This window comes from Chrysochloris asiatica, unplaced genomic scaffold, assembly GCF_000296735.1.
Source record: "Chrysochloris asiatica unplaced genomic scaffold, ChrAsi1.0 scaffold00039, whole genome shotgun sequence".
Lineage (NCBI taxonomy): Eukaryota > Metazoa > Chordata > Mammalia > Afrosoricida > Chrysochloridae > Chrysochloris > Chrysochloris asiatica.
This window is the reverse complement of record NW_006408557.1, coordinates 6,271,649-6,297,182: the sequence shown is the minus strand read 5'-3', so window position 1 is coordinate 6,297,182 and position 25,534 is coordinate 6,271,649. Positions and strand designations below refer to the sequence as shown.

At 48.0% G+C, this 25,534-nt stretch overlaps 1 protein-coding gene across 1 annotated transcript in view; it reads left to right on the top strand.

The window, feature by feature from the left end:
• The window catches only part of RRBP1 (ribosome binding protein 1), a 42,520-nt gene that overhangs the window by 2,286 nt on the left and 14,700 nt on the right, over positions 1-25,534 (top strand). Inside the window, exons 2-7 of the mRNA XM_006860630.1 lie at positions 289-391; positions 3,949-3,950; positions 18,222-18,359; positions 19,029-19,151; positions 23,584-23,736; positions 24,434-24,552. Coding sequence (XP_006860692.1) covers positions 289-391; positions 3,949-3,950; positions 18,222-18,359; positions 19,029-19,151; positions 23,584-23,736; positions 24,434-24,552 — 638 coding nt within the window. The remainder of the gene's footprint in view (positions 1-288; positions 392-3,948; positions 3,951-18,221; positions 18,360-19,028; positions 19,152-23,583; positions 23,737-24,433; positions 24,553-25,534) is intronic.

The window sequence follows — 25,534 nt, the reverse complement described above, 5'->3', positions numbered from 1 at the left end:
CAGGGCAAAAAAGCTGAGGGGGGCCAGAACCAGGGTAAAAAAGCTGAGGGGGGCCAGAACCAGGGCAAAAAAGCTGAGGGGGGCCAGAACCAGGGCAAGAAGACTGATTCAGTTGCCAATCAGAGCACGAAGACAGAGAGTGTTGTGAACCAAGGGAAAAAAGCTGATGGAGCCAAAAATCAAGGCAAAAAGGCAGAGGGAACCCCGAACCAAAGCAAAAAAGGAGAAGGGTCCCCCAGCCAGGGCAAAAAGGGGGATACAGCTTCCAGTCAAGGCAAAAAGGCCGAGTCAGCTCCTACCCAAGACAAAAATTCAGATATGATCCAGAGCCAGGGGACACCAAAACAAGAGGCTCCTTCCAAGAAGAAGTCAAAGAAGAAAAGTCAACCTGGTGAGTTACTCTGCTTTCTTTGAAACTTGGAGGGAAATGCCATCTTTCCCTTGGGGGATGCCATTTGTATTGGTTAGCTGTTGTCACAGCAAAGTTGCCCAACACAGCCCCAATTTTAGTGATTTTTTACAGCAACAGCCATTTATTCTTCCTTATGCTTTTTTGGATTGGCTGGAGGTTGGCTGGCCTGGGTTGTCTCGGTGGTACACCTCTACTACAAGCTGTAGTTTAATGGGTAACCTCCTTGCTGCAGTGTCGAGTTTCAAGTCTGATCACATGTAATCATTCTGGGACCCAGGTGAGACTTCGTTGACTCTAGGTCAGTGACCCTTTTCATGCTTACCTCAGAATTATGAAAGGACATGCCAAGTGTGCCAGCACTCCATCAGCTAGAACAAGTCATGTGACTGAACCTGAGTCAGGGACCAGGAAGTACTCTTTCTCCAGAAGGACTGCAAAGTGAAAATGGGGAAAAGTTTGAGTATAAGGAGAAGTGGTGGTGGTTATGTGCCGTGGAGTCGGTTCTGACTCATAGCGACCCTGTACAGGGTGACCGAGGCTGTAAATCTTTACGGGAGCAGAAAGCCTCATCTTTCTCCCACAGAACAGCTGGTAGTTTATAACTGCTGACCTTGCGGTTCGCAGCCCAATTCATAACCATAGTTTACCCATTTATGTAAGGGAGCCTCCAAAAATTTGTGGGGAAATGCAATTGAAAAATAATAGAATTTTTCCATGATTTTTTTGAAAACCACCTTATGTGTGGTGGTGGTTGTTATGAGCCGTGGAGTCGTTCCGACTCATAGCAACCCGGTATATGGTTTCCAATGCTGTAAATCTTTACTGGAGCAGAAAGCCTCATCTTTCTCCCGCGGAACAGCTGGTAGTTTCGAACTGCTGACCCTGAGGTTAGCAGCCCGATTCTTAACCACTGCGCTACCAGAGCTCCTTATGTGTGTGGTAAGATCATGTTTTCAAAGAGAAATGACCTTTCTCAATATGCTCCTTTCCCCAGTTTTTCTCCCCTTCTCTTGGCTGAGAGAGAGAGCATTCTTGGTACCTTTTAGTGTGTGGTACTATAGAATTTAGGCCAGGGAGTTCATGATTCATTTCCTTCACTAATTTTGATACAATGGAATTTTTTGTTTGTGTATTTTCTTGTGTTTTCCGTCTGAATCTTTGAATAGCCATTTGTTGAGCTGGAAAGTTAACTGTATTTGTCTTGTCAGGTGTGTGTCTGAGAGTCTGAAATACCTGGATCTGTGCTGGGCAACACTGGGCTCTCTGTTTTTCCTGGTTTCCCTGTCTTGCCACTTTGAGAAGCTGCATTACCTTTTCTCAGGTTTCTTCCTCTCCCAGCTTCTGAGGAGCCGTTTTTCTCTGCCATTCCTCTGTCCCGTGAGTGAGGGACTGAGCTCTTGAGTGGCTGAGGGCTTCTGCTGGGGTCCCTCTGGGTCCCACCTGAGAGATTGACTTCTCAGGCCCTCCCAAAGGCTGGAGGGGAAGGGCAAACTGTCTTTTCTTGAAGGTGATGTTTTCTTTGACTAAGGAACAAGGGAACTGTCTAGAGACACTAATGCAAATAAGGGCTGCATGTTTCTGGTTCTGCCACAGTAGTTACAGGAGTCTGAAATGAGCTATGAACCAAAAATGTTATTTTAATATTGGGAAGAGAGGCAAAGTTGTCCTAGTCTGTAGGTAATAAAGAATGTTGTTAGGAGTTTTGTGTGAGCCTACACAACAACAGCTAGGGGTAATATTAAAGGAAATTTAAACAAAGAACTGTCATGTTCTGGGGTAAGAAGATTAAATATATATAAAATGAATGCTATCCCCAAATTAATTTACTGGTTGACCTTTATTGTAGCCAGAATTTCTATTCCATTTGGAGTAAAAAATAAGAAAGAATACTGGATTTTTTAACTTTTTAGTGGCTTTGAGAAGACCAGTCCTGTCTGGTGTGTGAACATATTTCCAAACCTTTGTGATTACAAGTAGGGTATGGGGTTGAGGCTAGCCAAGTCCGGGGAATAGAATGGTCCTGAAATAGGATCTGTCACACCAAGAACTCAAGCAGGGGAAGCATCATATTTCACTAGGGAAAACAAGACTGTGAAGGCTCTTGGGCAACAATGATCAGGTTCAGGATTTGGGAAAGTCAGTTTAGATCCCAAAGCACTCATCTCTCTGGATATTTAACCTTTGAACTAATTAAATTTAACTCAGAAGAAAATCAAAGCATAGAGCAGCCGAAAGACAGCAGGAATTCCTATCGGTTAGCATGGAGCCCTACTTCTAATTTGCCAGTTGCTCCTCGGGAGAAAAAGGAGGCTTTCTGCTCCTGTAAAAGAATTATAGCCACAGAAACCCGATACAGGGTCACTATGAGTCAGAACTGACTCAATGTCACATAACCACCACCCACCAACCAGCATGGATGGCAAAGGGCAGGCGCTCATGACACTGCAGCCGCCATGGTACTTTGAGAATAGGACTGAAATTATAACACAAATGCATGGGGGAACAGTTGGCAGCTGAGATGACAACCTCAAAAGCTAACTTTTTTATTCTTGAGAGTGAATGAAACATCTGGACACGTGGATTATTCTTTAATCTTGCTGAATTTGCTGTTACCATGTCAGCCTTGCTCTCCTGTAGTCAATGTGTAAAGGCCCCTGGGGTCTCGTTAAAATGTAAGTTCTAATTCTGCAAGTCTGAGGCAGGACTGAGATGCTGCGTGTGTAACCACATCCTAGGAGATGCTGGTGCTGCTGCACCACAGACCACACTTGAGATGGGAGGATGTAGATTACGTATGTAAAAACGTTAGAAGATTCACATTAGAACAAACAAGCTTAATTTTAGGTTATTGCTATAAACATGGATATGGTTTAAAAAATAATAATGGTATAAATTGGATGATCCTTTTGAAAAGCAGTATAGTAAAATCTATGAAGACATTTATTTGTTAGCTAACATGGTAGCTTGCTGCACAACAGAACAAAACTGCCCAATCCTCTGCCATCCTACTGGTTGGTTGGGGAATCCGACTGTTGTGTTCCATAGGGTTTTCATTAGCTGATTTTCAGAAGTTGATTGTCAGGACTTTCTTCCTGGTCTCTCATAGTCTGGAAGCTCTGCTGAGACCTGTTCAGCATCCTAGCAGTACATAAGCCTTCATTGACTGACAGTGTATGGCGGGCAAGCTCCTTACAGGGTTTTCTTCTCTTGGGGCTCTCATCTGAGGAAATAATGCAAACTATGGAAGCCAGGTCTATGTGTAAAGCTGCTTATGCTTTTTGTTGGTGTTTAAAATTTTTGGCAGCAACCTTCAGGCTACCCGCCTCAGGCCATGGTGTTGGATTCGGAACCCTCCAGGCCTCATGCCACGTCTCACAGTGATGATGGTAAAGATAGTACACCCTATGGTGTGGTTTTTAGTTAAAAGAAATGTGGGAATACATGGCCTGTGGAAAGAAATATCCATGATGTGATTTTTAGTTGAAAATGAGGCATACTAAATTATTTCGATGCCAGGAGAGCAGTGTAAGACAAAGATGTTAGGTAACTATAGTAAGAAAAGTAGTCTATACCAGTAGATGCCACTACACCAAAAGGAGAGCTTCTGTTGTTTTCTGCAACATTTTTTCCCTTCAGTGTAGTAGTATTTTATCATTACAGTTAAAAAACAACCCTGAAGAAAGTTCTGGCTCTGAGGACATGCCAGCACCTTCTTTTGGGGAAACACCTGTTGCCTCAGTGATGTTTTGTGTCATGGTCTACATTGGCAGGGATGCCAATGAGCTATCTATCCAAGTAGATCATTTTATATTAATAGCTTCTTATTTATGACTTTTAAAAATTATTTTAAGGACGTAAAGTTGAATCTGTGAAATTATCTTAAATATTCTTTTCACCATTAAAAAAAAAAAGCAATAACGAACCCTCCTTAATTCCAGATATTAGTTAGAACAATACCAGAAAAAAGCCCGGAGGGCAGGCAAAGGTGAAAATGCCAGCCTTTTCCTGTGTTCACATTATGTCAGACCTCTGCTGTGGATTCATCTCAGTGTTTCTGAGGTAAAATTCAGAGACGAACCCAGAGAGCAAAAGCCACAGGGGACAGACTCAGGTTTGGCGCATAGTCTGGCCTGTGGACCCTCTCTCCCCACTGCCCAGTGCAAACATTCAGAGAAATGGTTGTGGGCATTGGTAAGGCTCTGTGTTTACCCACATCGTCTTCATGTGGTGGACATGCTGTGCTCATTGGTGGAGCTTCTTGTTGGGGAACAGTGCCTGTGTTGAAAGCTCCCTGCGATGGAGCCTCCCGCAGCAAGGTTAGAGTAGGGATGTGTGGGATATGGTAAGCCAGGATGTTGGGGTGAAAAAGGAGTCTTGGTGTGGTGCTGTCGGTTAATGCACCAGATTGCAAAGCCCTTTGAACTGCAGGGTCGAACTTCAGGCTCACCAGCTGCTCCTCGGAAACCTTATACATGGTCGCTATGGGTCAAAATCAACTCAACGGCGCTTACAAACAACAAAACACAAGTCATGTGCTCCCTAGATGCTGGGAGGGTACTGGCTGTTGGGACGTGGGGCCATTGGGATACAGTCAGTGACAATATTCATGCAAGTCCAGATGGCGATCAAGATTAAAGCCTGATGTTCTTCCATTGTGTGTCCCATACAGAATCCAAAAGCCCGCCCCCGTGTGACCTTTGTCAAAGCACAGACAAGTGCGTGTTCCTGAGATGTTTTTTAATAATCACATGGTGTACTTTCCTGAGGTCTGTTCTGGGTGTACCTAATAATATTCAAGTTAGCTTGGGTCTTTGATGCCTGGGGCCATGAGGTCAGCATGGTGTAGCTCCCTACTTTCTTGGGCCATGCTGTCCTCCACCAGGCTGTTCTCAGCGAAGCTGTTCAGGGGGTTTGCCTTGTCTGTCTCCCAGCTGGCCTGTTCCCCACCACTCAAACTAGCCAGCTGGGCTCTAGGGACTTTTCTTGACTTCTTGCTTCTTGTGACCTCCAGATGCTGATAGCGTGGGTACTACCAAGGTGGCATTGGGGCAGGAGGGACTGGAAGGGTGTCATGGTGACTCTGAGCTCTGAGCAGTTCTGCTTGTAAAGGACCCTGGCCCTTTGTGGGTTGCATGAAGTTTGCTCCCAAATGTACATTCGAGGGGGTTTCTTAAAAGTTTGTGGGAAATATATACTTAACAGATAATGGTTTTTTCCCCACAAACTCCCTCATACTAAATTGAGGTGTGAAATTCTGTAGTTTGAAGGTTTACGTTAGTATGTGTGCTCCCAATTGCACATATGAAATCAGGATGGGCTGAGCAGGGCTTGCTGTGGAAGACCCAGTCCAGAGTTAGGCATGTGTTCAGGTTGTCAGCCACTTTATCACCAAAGACGTGTCTCCACCCCAGAGCACACTGGCTTCCTCCAGCATTTCCTCCAACTGTTTCAGTCCTCGGGCATGGAGCAGGAGTCTGTAACCTGCCGGCTTACACTGCCTTGGACTCAAGGACATGGAGTGTAGAGACCAGAGCAAGTTGTGGACATGGAGTGTAGAGACCAGAGCAAGTAAATAGGTATCACTGGTAGCTGTGACGAGGTGAAAATGAGAAGGCGCTATGTTGTCTTTTGGTAGCCAGGCCTCATTTTCCATCTTTCCTTTTATTGGACCAGTTATTGTCAGTCCTAATTTCTGTGTGTCAGCCAGGCCAAGCTTCTCTCTGTCCCCCAGGGCCTGTCCATCCCTGGCTGTTTTGGACTATGTACCCAGCCTCAGGGGTCCTTAAGCAGAACACCAGAATAGCTGACCGTGTCTGGGCCATCGCCGGTGTCTAGAGGTCATGTAACTAGCTGGAGCCCAGGGCCTGGAGGTGTGAGTAGCTTTGGTGGAAAAGGGAAAGGAGAAACAAGAGAGAGGGTTCTGGATCAGTAGGATAGAGCAGATTGGGTGTTATCCAGCAAGGGTGTTCCTCCCACCAGTAGAGCAGACCTTGATTTGGAGGAGGAAGGGTTTCAGGAACCTTAAGATTTTCACAGTGGGCATCGGAGCATTAGGTTTCAAGACTTGTGTTGTGTGATCCAGTATGAGAACTGCTGGTCACCTAAGGCTATTTAAGTGAACATTTAAATTTATTTAAATTAAATGAAGTGTACTATTCCTTGCACAAGTTGTGTTCATCTCATTTCAAGGACTCAGGAACCACACGTGACTAGTGGCTCCTGTTAGAACATTTCCATCGGCACAGAAAGTTGTGTTGAATAGTGCTACTCAAAACATGAGTAGTTCGAGAGGATGGTGGTCTCTTGAGATGCTTTGCAGGTGGCCCTGTGAAAATGAGCAGAGACCTCATGTAGAAAGCTTGTTCCTTCGGCCCTGTCCTGAGAGAGTAGTCCTTAGTGTGCCCTCTGTGCTGCAAATGCAGTCTTAGGAGTGACTTCATGGAGGTGGTGTGCATTGCTTATGCCATGTGACAGACTAGAAGTGGACTACATTAGAGAGTGAGGCTCCAGGTGCCCACATCAGGATGGACTTCAGAGCCAGCAGAGCACCTGGTGACAGGTGCCCTAGAGAGAAACCTGTTACTATGAAGCTGGAGATGGGACACGCTTCTTCTGCAGGCCTGTGTTTGAGCAGTTCTGAAAGTTCTGATCAGATTCTTCGAGAATGAGCCGGGGCCCTGAGACATGTTTCACTACTTTATAACTGTTTTTGACTGAACTGTTATGAATTGGGTTGATAATCTCACGGTCAGCAGTTTGAAACTACCAGCTGTTCCGCAGGAGAAAGATGAGGCTTTCTGCTCCCGTAAAGATTTACAGTCTCGGAAACCCTGTACAGGGTCACTATGAGTCGGAACCGACTCCACAGTACATAACAACAACAACTTGTCTTCCAATTCTTGCTTTTTTTTGAGCTTTATATTTTTTAAAAGGTGCTCACAGACAGTTTTTAACCAGTGCACTGGACTGCTTAGGTTGGTTTGAGCCACAAGGTCAGTGGTTCAAACTCACCAGCTGCTCTTTAGAAACCCTATATAGGGTCGCTATGAGTCGGAACTGACTCAATGGTACTTAACAACAAGCATATGGGAGCTGAGAATTGCAAATGGTACTGCAGGATCAGCACTGAATCCACCAGCTGCTCCTTGGAAACCCTATACAAGGTCGCTATGAGTCGGAACCAACTGAACAACACTTCACTACAACACAATGTCTGTTTCCCAAAGTGAGCCCCCCGGCAGTGATCCACTCTTCATGCCGACATGCACAAATGGGATCCTGTGGCATACACAACTCCAGAGGTCCTTTTCTTCACTTAGCCGAGTAGTGTAATAGGGACACCTTCCCATTTCAGTACTACAGCACTGTCTTGCTCAGCTGCATAATATATATTCCTTAGCATAAAGATGTCATAATGTATTTAAGTGACATTAAAACTGTGAGTAGCCTTTCTGCTACTATAATGATTACCACAGTGCTGCATGTGTATAGCTGTGTGGCTGTCTATAGAAGAGATTCCTAGATAAATAATTACTAAGTCAAAATGTAGATGCAGTTTTAATTTAGAAAGACAATGCTCACTGCTCTCCGAAAACTTTCCATATTTACCCTCCTCCTAGCACTCCTGACTTGCCTCTGTCCACTCGATTATACTATGATGTATGGATATTGTTTCAGTTTCAAGTGGGAGCTTAACTAACCCAGGTGGTGGTGGTGGGGTTAAGTACTGTGGAGTCTGTTCCCGACTCATAGTGACCCTGCACCCTGCACAGGGTTTCCGAGGCTGCAGATCTTTACGGGAGCAGAAAGCCTCATCTTACTCCCATGGAACCGCTGGTAGTTTCAAACTGCCAACCTTGAGGTTAGCAGCCTGATTTGTAACCACTACGCTACCAGAGCTCCTTTGGGAATAAGGAAAAGGCAATATGCTTATGAAACAAAAGATGCCAGTTCTTCTCTAAGGGTTTGGAACGGGACATTCCTGGAATCTTAGAGGAGAGAAGTCTTTTCTAAGGTCGAGCTGCTGTGTATTTAGGAATGCAGCACACTTGCACAGGAAGCATTTGCATGGAGCGGCGGTTTGTTAAAAATCTGTTTTGCCTAATTTGGTGTTTGTTGCATAATCTTTGCCACTTACCTACCACCCCCTCGCTTTGTTTTCCGCCTGCAGGCTTAAGCTGCATTGATAATGTCATAACCAGCGTCTTCTAAACGCTGAGGAGAGCCATTCCATCCCAGCCATGGAATGGAATGCTCATAGTATAGCATGGGTCTGTGGCCTAGAAGAAACCAGACTGAACTTTTGAAGTTGTTGTTAGATGCTGTCGAGTTGGTTCCGAATCATAGCACATGCACTCGACCTCAAGGTCAGTTTGAACTTCAAGGTCGGTGATTCAAACTCACTAGCTGCTCCTCGGAAACCATACACAGGGTCGCTGTGAGTCGGAACTGACTCGATGGAACTTAACAACAACGTGCACTACAGAATAAAACACTGCCTAATCCTGTGCCATCCTCACAATCTTTCTATGTTTGAGCCTATCGCTGCAGCAACTGTGTTAATCTAGCTCATTGAGCGTCTTCTTCTTTCTCATTGGCTTTCTACTTTGCCAAACATGATGTGCTTCTCCAGGGACTGGTCCTCCTGATAAGGAAACTCCACACTTAGTGTGAGCAGAATGATGTGCTTTAACTGGAGCTTGGCTCATTTTGTGCTTCTGAGTGTGGCCTAGAGCCAGGTTGCAGGAATCCCATTTTCTCACGCAGCTCTATGTCCTGGGAGGATTCTGAGGATGCAAAGCCCTGGTCACCTACTGCTGCTAACTGAGGACTTGTAGGCTCTCTGCTCATTAAAAGAGTGTTGGGCACCCTGGGCAGATGGACTTTGGATTGCGGTAGCATACACAGCTCGGCTCCCCTAGGCCAGCACTGAAGCCCAGGGAGCCCTGCTGAGGTAGCAAGTGCTTCCAGAGAAATGGGGTTTTAGGACACAAATGATCATCACGTTGTCAAACACACAAGCAAGCTTATATATGGTTCTGGGTGAATTTACTGTCTTCTTTCATCTTTCTGTATTTTCCAGGTTGTTGTTGGTTTTGTTTTTTCCTGTAGCATATTAATATAAATGGAAAAGAAACAAAAACTCTTACTGTACTAAAACACCTCATTGTACTAAAACGGAGTTCCTCTTTGGTCAGGTGTTCTAAGGCAGACAAGCCTGACTCGAGGCCTCCTGAGCATTCACTGAGTTGCCAAAAGATTTATCTTCTAGCTCACTAGTTCTGGCTTCTATCTCTTCAATTCTACTCCTTTGCACTTTCAGTGTATTGTCCATTTCTGATATTCTATTATTAATCATTTGGACTTCTTACTATAGGTTTTGAATTATTTCCAATGCTGTATCTATCTTATTTGATTGTTCCTGTAGCGCCTTCCTGACTTCTTCATTATTTTTGTTAACTCCATTTTATAGTGTATTGATACATTTTATAATCATTTTTCTGAATTTCTTCTCAGGCATTTCCAAAGCCTGCCCATCTTCCAGTATGGAGTGTAGGTCTCCTTCCAGCTCATTTGCCTCAGTCACTTTATCTCGTTTCTGAACATGTGCAGATATGGTCATCTGCTTCTGTGTTTTGGGGCATATTCAGGGGTTAATCTGTGGCCTTAATACTCAGATGGGTATGTATTTTGGTATTTTTTATGCTTTCAGATTGCCTCCAGGTAGATATGATCAGGAAATGGGCTTCCCTTTTCACTCTTCTTCTTGAGAAACTTCAAGCTGCCACTGTTGGTTGTTTTGACATAATTTAGGATTTAATTTTCAGCCTATTTCCTTTTTTGTCTGCTTGTCTGGCTCCACAATCCTCATTAAGGCCTTTTTTGTAGTTGTAAACAGTTCAGGGCCAGCTGTGACCGTTTGGTTTTAATTGAAAACTGTCTCTTTAAATTTCAAGGAGATCTGTGTGCATGCGTAGTAGAACCCCTCTACTGGGGCTGGGGTGTCCACTAGCTCAGGCACCCCTATCGTCACCCGAATGGAGGTGCGCAGACAGCAGGGACCAATGAATAGCTACCAAAAGAGAAGAATATCCACACCTTTATGTCTGCGGTTCTGCCAGGCGTCGGTGGCCGCTCCGATCCTTCTCCTGCTTGGTCTCACCCAAGATGGCGGCTTCGCTAGCAGCTGAGCATCTTGAATTAGAAAGCAACGGATTTCTTGCCTCTGTCACAAATTCCCCAGCTGTAAGCCTTCCGACCTTCTAAATATTCCTTTATATGTGGTTCAGAGTTCTGGGACCATCCCTTGAACCTGCTTGGTCGGGTATTCTGTGTTGTTGTTGGCAGAGCTCCTTTACTGCACTTCCACCCGATCTGCCATCTTGTTTGTTCTCTGCTGGGATTCTGATTTTTTCACCTGGTATTATGTAGAATCTTGGTTGTCATATAAAATGAGCTAGTGTGCTTGCAGAAGTCCAAAGAAGCTTCTTGCCAGGTGAGCCCCAGAGAGTGTCTTTCTTAAGCAGTGTGTTATTTTTCCACCACCTATAAAATTGTTTTTGTTGAAATTGGGAGGAAGGGTAGAACAAAAATATGAAAAAAGCTACCTCTCTGACTGAGGGCGGCACCTTCTGGCCATGAAGCCATCAGGAAGGAGTTTGTCTACTCTGAGTTAGGCAGTAGACTTAGACTACCTTTGGGTAGTGCTGGGATTCAAGATGCTACAGAGAAGCCCCTTCCTGGGTCCTTGGCCCTTTGCCTTTGTAAGAAAGTCCTTGGCTCCGATCCTGGGGAACGTGGACTTGACCAGCCAGGGTCAGTAGACTGTGTGTGGGGAGCCATGCAGGATTCCAACCTGTGTTGTAGAGGTGGTCGCAGGCAGTGTCTAGAGGCAGCGCCCTCAGCCTGGCAGAGTGTGAGGTGTTTTACCATTAAGATTTTCTGCCCGTCCCCTAGTAGTCAGGTTTCACCATCAGAGTCCCTGGGCCAGCACCAGCCAGCTTCCTAAATACTCTTGGCGTGGCTGCTTTGCCTGTGGCCTCAGTTTCTTCTGGTTAGCCAGCCTAGTCTCTCTGGGAAAACTGAGATAAATCTTCCGAAATGGAAAGCCTGGATTCTGCGTTGTGCTCTGCCAGCAGGATAATATCCAACTCCTGGGCCTGCGAAGACTTTGACCTGCTCCAGCCTCACCTTCTCCCACAATCCAGCCAGCCTTCCCTGTGCTGCTCCCCTTCCAGAATGCTCCCCACCCCCACCTCACCCAGCAGTGCCTGGCTCAAGTAGTTGTCTTAAGCACCCCTGTCATAAAAGCCTCCCCTCAGGTAGTTGCTTCAGGAGTGACACACACACTCCCCTGGTGTTCTCAAGCTGCCCTGTTACATTAAGGCATGTGCCCTGTGTCTCCTCACTCTCCCTCAGGGCCTCTCACATACCTACCCAGGCCAAGTATTGCAAGACTGTGGGGTACACCATAGGTGATAATCTCTCTCATTAGCCATCAGCTGTTGTCGGGTGCTTGGGAGGCCATTCCTGGAATACCTGGAGGCCCCTGTGTGGTTCGGGAAGCCTGGGCTGAGTATTCAGCACTCCAGTGCCTGGGCACTGCAGGGACAGCTGAGGAAGTGGTCCTGGTCCTGAGATCTTCCCTGTCTGGTCACTGGGGATCCCAATCCTTCTTCAAGTAAGACAGTTCCCTCCACATGATTGTCCTTTAGAGAAAGTGAGATTCCTGAATGCGTCTTTGTGTTTTATTTTATTTTAGGCAGTTATTTCAATGTGGTTGCAAGAGGGAGTAAAATTGAAACTTGAGTGTTCTTTACAGTATATGAGCCACCACCTGCTTCTTGGTTGGAGTCCTGGGAGGCAGGGGGCTCCTGCAGCATCTGGAACTGCTTACCCTTCTCAGTAAAGCTGCCAAGGTGCTTCTGATTTGCAACACGGGCCCGAGGGTCACACTCCAGGCACCCTGTCCCATGTCTCACAGAGGGGCTAGATCTGAGCCTTTCCTGTGTGTATTTACTCTTCCTTTATTGGGAAATGGGGGAAGAATACTGTTGCTTCGATTGTCCCAGCCTCCTCAGAGCTCTGTGAATTTAGGGAAGGTTCAGAGTCCATATTGACTGGGCCCCATGACTCTTAGACTTCGTGACTTGGGCTTTGGAGCCTCATTGATGTATTTTGAAGGCACTGTCAAAAAGCACATTGCAATCTAATCCTTACATCAAAGCCATGAGAGAGGACCTCTTGTCACCCCATTTTACAGATGAGGTATCTAAGGCAAAGAGAGGTTAAGTACCTTGCCAAAGGGCATTATTAGCAGGAAGGATGGAACTAGAACTGGAGCCAAGGCAGTATGGCTACAGGGGCCTCACTTCCACCACAGCCATGGCGACCAAGGGTAGAAGTAGTCTACCAGCCAGCCCTGCTTGCTTACGCCAGTGTGTTCCTTCAGCCCACTGTCAATTTGTTTATTTCTTACAGAATTTCTTGTTAGAATTAAACATCAAGAGGTCACACACAGATTCCTGTTTCCCAACATTTTCCTTGAAAAATTGTAGTTCCAGAAGTACTAGCCCAGATTTCCCTGTGAAGTTACGTGTCCAAGGTCACTAGGTTACCAGAAGCTACCCTGACCACAGGGCTGTGCTGTTCTGCCTGTACAGTGCCTGGTCCCCATGAGAGGATCCTGGATTAGTCCATGTGTTCCCCACCAGAGCAGTGGGGACCCTGCCATCTCACTCTTTGCTCCCCTTCCTCCTCACTCCTCCCCTGATCTATCCTGTTCTCTCAAACCCACCAGGTCTGACACAGCAAGGAGGAACCCTTAGTAAGCTGATTGCATAGTGGCCTTTCTGAAGTTTGTGGTTTAACAGATTAAATGTTGAGTCTTTGACAAGTCTATTTTAGTGCCTTACGAGTTCACGGTAGCAATGATTACTGGAGTCCTGGGGGATTTGCCCATGGAAGACACGCAGGGTGTGCCTCTTGGTGAGAGTTTGCTGGTTGTGGAGTCAGCGTGTCAGCTCCGAGAACAGGCTCTTCCTCAGGCCAGTCTTCAATGCAAGGATCCTGAACTCGGAGTCAGTGTAACTCACAAGGATCCAGAACTTCTCGTTCCTGTTCCTGTTTGTCTTTTGGTTTTGTTGTCCCTGATTTGGGGAAAATAGAGGTGGTGCATTTCTTACTTAAAGAGTCACTGGGAAATGTTTTGCCCAGTTATGGCTCTTTAAAAATAATTCTAAGAATAACTGGATAAGCTTCCAGAGGGATGGGGACTTCACTGATGTTGTTGTTGTTGCTATGTGCTGTGGAGTCATTGTCGACTCATAGTGACCCTGTACAAGGTTTCCGAGGCTGTAAATCTTAACGGGAGCAGAAAGCCTCATCTTTCTCCAGCAGAACAGCTAGTAGTTTCGAACTGCTGACCTTAAGGTTCGCAGCCTAATTCGTAACCACTATGCTACCAGAGCTACTGAGGGGTGGGTAGAGTATTAAACGTTGCCATGCATAGCTGGTGTTACATGTGTTTTCTACTTTGTAGTAAAAGATAGCTTCTACACTTACTATAGTTACATTAGAAAGTTTTAATACATAATTAACATTGTTGTCAGGAGTCATTTGTGACTCATAGCTACCCTCTGCAGGACAGAACACTGCTCCACTTCCCTCAGAGTCCTCCTATGTTTGAGCTCAGTGTTTCAGCCACTGTGTGTATCTCATTGAAGAGTTTCCTCTTCTTTGCTGACCAGGCATGATAATCTCCAGGGACTGGTCCCTCCTGATAATGTGTCCTAAGAACGTGAGACAATATCTCTCCATCCTTGCTTCTAAAGGAGTATTCTGGCTGCACTTCTTCCGACACATTAGAAAACTTTAATACGTGTTTTTTGGAATGGCACTCTCATAGAATGTGTTCTGAACTATTTCTGTAGCTAGGCAGCGTCTCAGGGCCGGCTCCCCCCTGCTCCAGGAGGGAAGCCCATTTGTGAAGATATTCTTAGCTGTACTCCCATTGTCTCCTTTCCAGCAGTGAACTGGTGCCTGGGCCCAGGAGAGCTGGGCAGGGGAGAGCTCCAGAGAAGCCGAGCCCTAACTGGCCTCCACTAGGGGGTGGGATTGCATGTTTGGGGTGCCTGGCCTGCAAATGAACCTATCTGAGTTCAAATACAAGGCAAGCCACATGTATTACTCATATACAGAGTATGAAGAGTGCTTACATATATTTTACATTCTCTTTTTTTCATACCAAGTCATTGAAGGCCAGTGTATAGTCTCTCGCTGGCCACATTCCAATTGCCTAGTAGCCACCTGTGACCAGCATTGCACAGTACAGGGATGGACCCTTCTGAGTTAGGAAAGGAAAGTGGACAGGGGGTTTGGGAGAGAGGGGTCCAACTTCTAACTCCAGCAGTGTCTTTAATGGATCCCCCTTTCTGGGTGAGGATAGCCATCAGTGCATGTCTGCAGAGCCAGAAGCCTTTCTTCATACGGTGGACTTGCAGAGGTGTGTGTGCTCTTTTGGTTTAGCTGTACTGAGAATTTTCTATACTGTACATAAGTTTGCTATTAAAATTATTTATATGTTAAATGCTCTCTATATATTAATTTAAGTCCTGGTGTAGCACTGTAGGATAACCACTGGACTGAAAGATTGCTTTGAACCACATGATTAGCAGTTCAAACTCACGGCTCAGCCACTCCTTGGAAACCCTATACAGGGTAGATATGAGTTGGTACCAACTTAACAGCACTTTAATGTAATATATGTGTGTTATATATTAATGGATTTGTACCAACAATCCGGAAGGCACAGTGCAGGATAAGGCATCAGTTTGTTTTGTTATATATAAAGTTGCCATGAGTCAGAGCAGACTGGATGGCATTTAACAACAGCAATAAGAATTATTATATGTGAGACCAAGTGGAAAAGTACTTTAACTAGGTGTCTAATTCACTCATGCACAGGTTTATTCCAAACACAATGGATTTAAAATTTAAACATGTCTCTGAGATCTGTGAATCGCTGCAGACAAGTTCTCAGTAATACACATGGCTTAGTTTCCTTAGGGTGCCTGCAGGGGCAAAAAAAAAAAAAAAAGAAAAAGAAAAAGATACTGTTTTGTGGTCAGAGTTAATAATCAAATTTTTAACAAAACTCAAATCATTGAAGCTTTGTAAGAAGTTCCAGGAATACCCCACAGATATAAAAGCATTTTTAGATGGACCAAGTATTTTAAGGAAGGATGGGAAGATCTCAAAGATGAGCCAAGGGAGGGAAAACCATCATCTTCAACAAATGAAACTGACTTGAAGTCAGAAGCAGGTGGGCGAAGGTCAGAGAATTACCTTTGATGCCATAGCTACTGACGTTGAATCTCACATTTGAGTTTGGCATTGTCAATTTTAAGTGAACATCTTGGCCTCAGCAAGCTTTCAGCTTGATGGGTGCCAGCAGTGTTGCATGAAGATTAGTTAGCTCAAAGAGCTGATCTTTCCATCGGTCTTTTAAGGTAGTTCGAAGCTAAAGAAGATGATTTTATGGAATGATTTGTAACCAGGGACAAGTCTTAGATTTATCAATACAATCCAGAGAGAAAAGTCCAATCAAAACAATGGCTTCTGAGGGGATCTGCTGGATCAGTTAAATTCAAGGCCAGGGAGGTCAGCTCAGAAAGTGACTTTGGCCGGGGGGAGGGTGGGGCGGTTATTCCACTGGGGAGTCCTGGTGTGGCGCTGTGAGTTAATGCACTGGACTGCAAGGTCTGTTTGAATTGCAAGATCTCTGGTTCAAGCTCACCAGCCGCTCCTTAGAAACTATATAGGGTCGCAATGGGTCAGAACCAACTCGATGGCACTTAACAGCCAAAACAATAATTCCAGTGGGAGCTCTGGTAGCGTAGTGGTTACGAATCGGGCTGCGAACCTCAAGGTCAGCAGTTTGAAACTACCAGCTGTTCCGTGGGAGAAGGATGAGGCTTTCTGCTCCCGTAAAGATTTACAGCCTCGGAAACCCTATACAGGATCACTATGAGTCGGAACCAACTCCACAGTACTTAACAACAACAATCTTCATGGATTTTCTCAAAGGACATAATCACAGAGTTTATTAGGGAGAAATTTTAAGAAAAATGAAAACTGCATTGGTTGAAAAAGGGCAAGAAAGTTGCATTGAGGAATCTTTTTCAGTTACAACAGTGTACCTAGGAAACTTTACCCCATCCACCCCACAAATCTTGCCCCATCAGACTTCTTTTTTGTTCCTCAAACTCAATATTTAAAAGCAATATAATTTGAGTTCTTCTCGGGTGCCACGACTGCCTATTTTGGCATGGTATGGAATAAAAGAATGCAGAATTCTTCATGGAAGGGTTAGAGAGCCGGAAGCCTGGCCTTCAGAAGTGTAGAGACTGAGGTATGTGTTGACCAGTCAATTCTGGCTCATAGCGGCCCTGTATAGTGTTTCCGTAAAGATGACAGCCTTGGTGATCCCATGGGGAAGTTCTACTGTGCACTGTAAAGTTGTTAGAGTCAGAATTGACTTAGTGTCTTTGGGCTTTGTTCTTTTTGGAGAGGTAGGTAGAGATACATATTTCACTGGGAAGAAAGCAAGCTGAGGATGATACCCTGTTGGTCTCTAGACCTTCATAATCAACCTGGTTATTTTTAATCTTCCAAGCTTCACCAGGTTAAAAATTGACAAAATTAAGGTGTTCCTAGCAAAAAGCTTGCTCACACCCCACACTCTCTTTATTCAGGTAACTTACTTTGACTTGTAATGAAAATATTGTGACTAGGAATTTGAAATATTGTGACAAGCTAGAAAATTTAGGGTTGCCATGGAATCCTTACCCGTTCTCTACCCTTATCTCAGTGGGGTGGGCATGAAGGCCCTGCAGCAACCTCTTTACCTTGTTGTAGCTGGAATCTGAGCTGTCAGATGTCTGTGGCCAAGAGCAGAGTTGGTCCATAGCAGGAGAAACTGCAGGTGTGGCTGATGGGCTCTGGCCAGGAGAGGTGCACCCTCTGTTGCATTCAGGCTGTGGTAGAGCTCGTGAGAGAAAAGAAAGTTGGGGAACTTTCAGTAGTGATGGCTGTTGGTGACTGACTCTAGTCTCCAGACTGCCACTGTGGACTGATAGCCTTCCCTCTCTTAAAGCCTGGTGTGCTTGAGTGTCACTGGGTGGGGACGGGTGGCGGGGTGAAGGGTTACGGGGGCTGAAACAGTTGCACCTAGCAGTGGGACCACAGAGAAAGTTGGGGATGCCTTGGAGAAGAGAGTCCTTTTCCTCCCATTCTCTGTAGGGTGGTGAGGCTGAGGGGATTTGTGTTACTGGTGAGTGGTGGATCCTCAGGCAAGAGGCTTCTCACTGGTAGTGTGGGAGCCTTGCTGAACCATACAGGGCACCACTTGGTTTACCAGATAAAGAGGGAAGGAAGTTTAAAAAAAAAAAAAAACCTGTAGGAAAACATGTTTTGCTTAATTAATTCTGCTTATACTCATTTTGACAATACAGAGGGATATTCCCTCCACACAGAAGATACAGCCTTTCTTTATTCTTGGAGTTTCCCCTTACCCGTTTTGGGGTACTTTGGGAGGCTGTGCAGGGAGCCTTGGTCTAGTCCGTTTCTCAGATCTGAGGTGTCCTGGGTCATGCTCTCTGCACCCAGCCTGTGAGGAAATCAGGGCAGTGCGAGTCCACCCAGCCTTGACTAGAAATTCTCTCCCTCTGATGGGGTTTGCTGTGCATCCGCATCTCGGTGTCAGTCTGAGTTTCTGCTCCTTCTCTCCTACTGCACAGTGGCTCTCGAGGCCGACGGTCCTCTCTACCTGCCCTACAAGACGCTGGTCTCCACGCTGGGAAGCATGGTGTTCAGTGAGGGCGAGGCCCAGCAGCTCCTCGAGGTCCTATCGGAGAAGGCCGGCGTCATCCAGGACACCTGGCACAAGGTAAGTCATCTCCCTGCACTCACCAGGAGATGCTCACTGTCTAGACAAAGATGCTGGTGTGGGGATAACACACGTGAGTCAGGAACCCAGCTGCTTTGGACTGGCATTTGGGACCCTGCAGGGAGCCCTGGATGAGCTAGAATATCCCTCTCCGATGTGCCTCCAGTGTTTCTGGTGATGGCCTGCTCCCCGTTGTTCTCCAACCAGTGCTTCAGGGTACACTCCACCACTAGAAATTTTAGTAAATTTTTTGGCAAATTTTGTGGCCCTCTTTAGTAGTTAGAGATGTGCTGGGGGTCTCCTGACAACCAGGCTTGGTAGCCCCTACCCTAAGCATCCAGAGGTGGGGAGCTCCTCACTAAGTCAGCATCTGGGACCTCCTGATGGTGGGCAGTAAGTAGCCAAGGGTCCATTCCCACTGCCTCTTCGAGGGCCATCAAAGCAATCTGGTGGGAAACCTCAGGCTCCTGGGAACTGCTCCTGAGCCTCTGGTGTACTGGGCCTGCACATCCTGACGGGTGGGTAGAAAGTGGGGGAAACTTACCCATCTGGAAGTTCTTGCTCTCACCTCTTCAAACCTCTGCTGCTTTTGGGGTCAAGTCCTGATTTCTGGGAGGACACCAGAAATGTCTGTTCCATCTCTGTTAACATACTCTGTGGCATTTCTAGGCCACTCAGAAGGGTGACCCCGTGGCCATTCTGAAGCGCCAGCTGGAGGAGAAGGAGAAACTGCTGGCCACTGAGCACGAAGATGCGGCCGCTGCCAAAAGCAAGCTGAGGGAACTAAACAAGGTACGGCCAAGTGAGCTTTGTGAGCCCCCTCCCCATTGTCCGGCAGTCTCTGAAATCATGAGGCCAGGATAGTGTGGCTGCTGTGACAACTCTCCCGTCCCCACAAGCTTGAGGCAGGCCGGGAGTAGGCACCTTGAGCAGTCCCTTTTGGCTCTGAGAGATGCTCGTCTGCCTTCCCAGCACTTATAATTACACCTACAACATACATTGGGTTAGAGACCTCAGTCTGTGGTCATAACTGGTCTTCATCGACACTCCCTGGGAATGCCAAGAAAGGAGGGGACACAACCAGCCTCAGGTGTCTTCCCAAGATTGGAGTAAAGCCTGTGGGGCAGTGTTGGAGTGGCTTCTGACATCTCTTTCCTGTCGGCTGGTAGCCTGGCTCCTACCCTTCAGGCTCAGTGAACATCCCCAGTGATGGGCTGAAGCAGCAGAGCAGCACCATTCATCTGAGAGAAACACCCATCTCTTCCTCCTCCTCCTCCTTCCTGGAGTACTTGTGGGCAGGGTGGGAGCCTGGCCTGCTGAGCCTCTAGGATACAGCAGTACTGCTCTGCTTCCCAGCAGAAAGCTATGGTGCACTTCCCAGCCCCAGCCCCCATGCTGCCTCTGGTCTGTCTATACTGAGAGGACTTGGGCCTGAGTCTCTAAGATGTCCCTTCTGGGACACTTCCATCGCATTCCTTATGAGGAATTAGATAGGAGACAGCCTGACCTCTGTCCTAAGTACAGGGCTGCAGCTCTGAGCCAGAAGGGAAGGTCCATTTGCTGGGGACAGCAGGAGCCAAGGAGGAGCCTTTGGTGGTCACTTTAAATACTACCCACAGGAGAAGAGGGAAAGACTGAGCCTTCAGGGGCCTTGTCAGAGCTTAGGAGCCTTTTGGTCCATTCGGGCTGCTGTCAGATCTTCCCGGCTCTGGCCACACTCGCGTTTTATGTGAGGTTGTATGAGTCCAGGGCTGGCCAGAGCCCCTCTCTTGGCTTGTGGAATCAATTGCACATCTCTTGCAAACTCCATGTTCAGTAATAGCATGCTGGGGCTTGATGTCAGTTCTGACAAAGGGTGTTTACAGAAATTGGCAAATACTCCAAATCAGACCAGATGCCCACCCCTGCCCTGACAGCCTGCAGACCAGCTCACCACTTGTTAAGAGGTCTTATTTTGAGTAGTTATTCTTCTGTACCCTCTTAATCAAAGAGAAATCCCAGTGAGAATGCAGTGACCCCTGGATAAAAATCAAGTGAAAGAAGATATGATAGGAGTGCATAGCTAGTTGGCTGTTACTACTTATACCTGCCCCTAGTTTAGGGTGGGTTTGGGGTGTTCAGAGGAGATGGGTGCAGCCTCTGGTGGTAGCAGTAGCCTGTCCCTTCCCTGTTGTTGCCTCCACGTTGGGACGGAAGGCTGCTGATCCCACTAGATACCCTCATCAACTCCAGTGTATCCCAAGGCCCGCCCCCGCTCCCTCTACCCCAGTCAGAGCAGTAGAATTTCTGCTGCTAACTGCAGGGGCTGTGAGGCACCTGGGCTGAAGCCCTTTGTTCACCTGCTGTCCTCCCAGTAAGCAGGTCCCAGGCAAGGAGGAGTCTTCACCGGCCCTCTGGCCCTGCCTCCACCTCACTCCAGGGCGTCCTCTCAGGCTTGTGCATGTAGGTCTGGTCCCAGGAGGACTCTCTCTAAACTCTGCTGGTGTCTCCTACCTTCAGACCAAGGGCCACATGCCTGGCTCTCTCTGCCTACTCCTTGTACACCACCCCCTCCTCTATTCTTCCTACTCCCCTCACCTCAGCTGCACCCTGAGTCCCTCTTCCTTACCTTTGAACATTCAGATCTACCTCCCTTGTTTGGAGACTTTTAGCACCCTCCTAGCATTTCTGAGGTTAGACTGCGAACCTCTGGAGAGCAAACCCTCTGCCCACCTTACCTCTCTGTAGCCCTGCCAAAGCAGGCACCTGGGAGCACGTGTGGCCATGAGGACCAAGGGTGCTGTGTTCCCAGCCCAAAGGAAGCCTCCTGTGTCCTCCCTTGTAAGTGGCTGAATGATTATGGCTCAGGCAGATAGCACTTCCTCTGCTCGGCGTCCTGATTTTATGCACAGTCGGGTCCCAGCAGCCCTTGGAGAATTCTACGCAGAGTTGATGTACTTGTTTTATTCGTGTGTCTCTTAGACCAGCACTGTTGAGGACCATTATGTAAGAATATAAGTTACTGGAAAAGTTTTAAGTTCTTCTTAACTTACGAGTTCCACAGTTTGGTGAGGTTCGAAGGATCTGTGATTTATCTTCAGGGCCCCATCCCTCCCATGTTTTCTTTATTCCTGTAAAGCAGTTTATGTAGTTGACAAAGAGGGTTTTTATGGGAGTCTGTGGTTGAAAGTGTGACCCAACATGAGAACCTTTGGCACCATCTGTCAGATCGCAGCCCCCACACTCATTACACCTCTGACAGAGTGTGTCAAAGCTCTGTAAGTAAGGACCAGTGGACTTGGGCACCGCAGAGCAGCATACTGATCCTCCCAGGCTTCAGGCAAAGGTCTGGTGTCCTCCCTCACTTTATCTAGGGGCCCTTTCTTCTTGGGCCTCTGTCCTGAAGGACTCTCAGGTAGACCTCATCCTGCGTATTCTTGTCTACCCAGACCTCAGGGCTCTGGAGGGAATCAGGCTTTAAGCCAGGGGAAAGTTAAGGAGGGTGTGCTGTAGGGGGAGCAGGAGGTGTTCATGTTTAGACCTTCCTACTGTAGCTGCCCTGTTGGCAGGAGTTCACACTGTGCAGGGCCTATACTCAGCCTAGGTACAGGTGACAACACTGAGCCTGCCTCTTGTAGTTGAATTAAGACTCTGACAGGCAGGAGGAAGAAAAATAAGCCGTGGAGGGCTGGGAAGAATGGTTTTTCCTCTGTCCTTTCACAAAGCCCAGGACAAAGGAAGAGACAGTTCTGTTGATATCTGATTGTCTTAGGACCCTGAGCCCTGCACATGGGCCGCTCTGGGCTAGGGAAAAGCATCCCCAGATACCTCAGCACCTGCCAGAGTGGCCGGCAGAGGATGACAGGAGGGTGATCTGTGAAAGGTTTCACTAGCTGCCCTCTGTGTGAGCACGGGCTCCCTGGAGCCCTGCACCCTGACTGCTGACTTCCAGAAACAGCCCTGGTCGGAGATAGCCAACAAAGAGGGGCCAACCAAGAAAGTGACGTCTGCTTGGCTCTTTTGTGGAGACTGCTGTCCCCACTGCCCTACCTGGCCTCCATGGTCCCAATCCTTCTGAAGTCCTTCCCTGTGTCCCGAGGGAATTCTGGAGACACACACCCAAGGTACAAGGTCTCACCACTTCCCTGCCCTGGGAGCTTGCAACTTCTAGCAGCCTTGGTTATGTTTCTTGTCTCCAAGGCTCAGTGTGGGGGTCTCTGAAATGGGGATGGTAATTCTCACGATGGAAGGAGCCGGGGATCGTCCAGAGTGAGTACAATGTTAGCTGCCCCTCCCACTTCCAGATTAATGAGGCGTTCTTTAACTTGGACATGGCTGCTCTTGTTGGCCTTTCAAAGGGACAGTTGTGTCCAGGGCCAGTGGCTCCCCAGGGGTCCTAGGGCTTGCTGTGTGCTCGGAGCCATTCTGTCAGCTGGTGACATCTCAGATTGCACAGCCTTACCTCCCCTGGCCTCTGGTCCCAACCTCTTGTCTCTGGCAGGAGGATGCTCTGGCCCTTGACTGGGGGCTCTGCCTGGGGAGGCTGAGGTCTTCCTACTTGTCCACTGCCCAGGATGGGGGCAGCATCTTAACTTTCAAGGGAGACTTGGTGCCAGCTGGGCCCACAGTATTCCTGCCAAGCTGTTGCTAGTCTGGCTGGAGGAGCAGACAGGGAGCTCCCTACTCCAGGACTCATGATGCCAAAGACCCTTGTTTGTGTTGTCACCCCACATTCTTTCTGGGGTGACAGACCAGCCCTCCTGCCTGCCCTCTGCCTTCCTGCGGCGCTGGTCCCCAGGCCTTGCATCCAGTGTGCATCATAGCATCCCTTCCCTGGGCTGGGCAGGACTAACGCCCTGCTATGTCTCCCACCCACTACCATCAGGGCTCTTGGCCTTCTTGTTCGGACAGAGTGGTCTGTGGGTCCCTGGAGTATGCGCCTCACATACTGCATGCACCAGCACCCTGAGAGCCCTGGCATTACTGGGTCTGGCCTCGTTGGCACCAGCTGGGCTTCCCAGGAGTCTCTCATAACTTCTGAGATGCTGTCTACTGAATGCAGTCTGAGTACTCAGCTCACGGGTCTCGCCTCCAGCAACTCCAGCCTCCTTGCGGCCCTGTGGTGATGGTCTTGATTCCATCTGATGACGTTGATGCCCGCTCCCCCCCCCCCCCCCAAAATCCTGTCTTGACTCCCAGTGACAATGCTCGGCTCTTTACCTGTCCCTCCCACCTCTCACCTCAGGAACTAGCTGCGGAAAAGGCCAAGGCAACAGCTGGGGAAGCCAAGGTGAAAAAACAGCTGGTGGCACGGGAGCAGGAGGTCGCGGCAGTGCAGGCCCGCATGCAGGCCAGCTACCACGAGCACATGAAGGAGGTGCAGCAGCTGCAGGGCAAGGTGGGTTATAGGGCCGGGGCCTTGGGGTGCTGTTGAATTGGGGCAAGCAGCTGCTCCATGTGATAGCCCGTTCCTTCCATGTGTGTGCTTGAGGTTAACAATCCAGGAGGTGTAGAGACATCACAGGGCAGCTGGCCTGGTTCACGTCTCCTGTGGACAGGATCTCAGCCTTCTGCGGAGGCTGGAGCAGGACTGTCGAGGTAGGGAGGGTCTGTGAACCAAGAGGCCTGAATGCTGCAGAGAGATACTCCAGTGTCGGGCTAGAAGCCAGCACTGGGCAGTTGCATTTCCAGCATGGCCCTCTAAACAGAACCCTGCTTCTTGTCTCTGCAACCTGCCCTCTGTTCTTTCTGGCTTAGGCCATGGGTTGCAGCTGTGTCATTGAACCGGCTACCACAGAGGTAGAGGTGGGCAGAGGCGTGTGAGGCCCTGGGCTTGTGCTCATTACATGGGTGGGCCAGGCTGGGAGACCTGGTACAGGGGCATACTTTGCCCTCAGGTCCCTGGCACAGGACCTCTTTGTGGTCCTCAGAACTCTTATTGTAGGACCCTTCCAGTCTCTAGATGGAGCAGGTAAAGCCTTCCTGAAACCAGGTGTGGCCTATGTCCTTGCTGATCTCAGCCCCGAAGCTGACTCCCTTTAGAAGGCAGATGCCTCACCTGGTCCACACTGATAACATTTTTCCTGGCTTTTCAGGTTCGGAGTCTGCAGGAGCAGCTGGAAAATGGCCCTAACACTCAGCTAGCTCGTCTGCAGCAGGAGAACTCCATCCTGAGGGATGCCTTGAACCAGGCTACGAGCCAGGTGGAGAGCAAGTAAGCCCAGATCTCCTGATTGATAGGAACAGTTAAATTTAGGAGGTCCTTGGAATCACCCTTGGACTCCATCCTGAACCTTCCATCTCTGGTTTGAACTCTGACTTGGGCCCAGTGTCTTCTTGGTGGTGCAGAGAGGGCAGGTGGGAGGTGAAGGGGGTGAGCTTTGATATAGCTTCCCACATTGTTCCAAGATGTGGGTGTGGTTAGTTCCCTCTGTGGTTGGCGCTGGCATCTTGCCATCCTGCCAGGGTGGGTGTCCCCTCTAGACCTGTTTGCATCATGTCCCTGATGTGAGACAGTGCAGTTGTCTAAGATGAGAGCTTGTTGACAGTGTGGGGACGTGTCCTGGGCCTGGTGCCTTGACTCTCCACTGCCTTGCTATGAGGAGGTCTCCTGTCTTCAAGGGATGGGGCATCTGCACATACAGGTGATAGCAGTGTCCTCGCAGTAAGCATTATTTCGAAGCAAAAGTACTGAGAGCCCAAGGCCGCCCTCCACCCCATAATGACAGGCAGCTCTGCTTTCTTCCTGTTCCTTTTCTGGAGGAAACACTTGAGTTTCTCCCAACTCATGGTGCTGGGATTTCTCTTGACCTGAATGCCTGCAGCAACCACTTCTGGGGCTCCGCCTTATCCCTGGAGCATCTTCTCTTGGTGAGAAAAGCAGAGAGTACTAGTTCCCCTCTAGTCCTTTAGTGGACATTGGGGTGGACCACCGTAGCAGGGAGCAGGGACATCTGTGCCCCATACCTGTTTTATCCAGTGTCTTCCCCAATGTGAAATAAATCTAGGGTCTCTTCCAGGTGCTGACACATTGGCTGGCTGAGATTTGGGGCTGCTCTTTTCCTCAGCTACCAGGAGCAGCAGGAGTGGGTGGGGCTGAGGGCTAATTCCCTCTCACTGGAGACCTCCAGTCAGTCTGTGGGAGTATTCAGCAGCAGGACAGATTTTTTTCTGGGCCCTCTCAGGGTTGCAGAGCC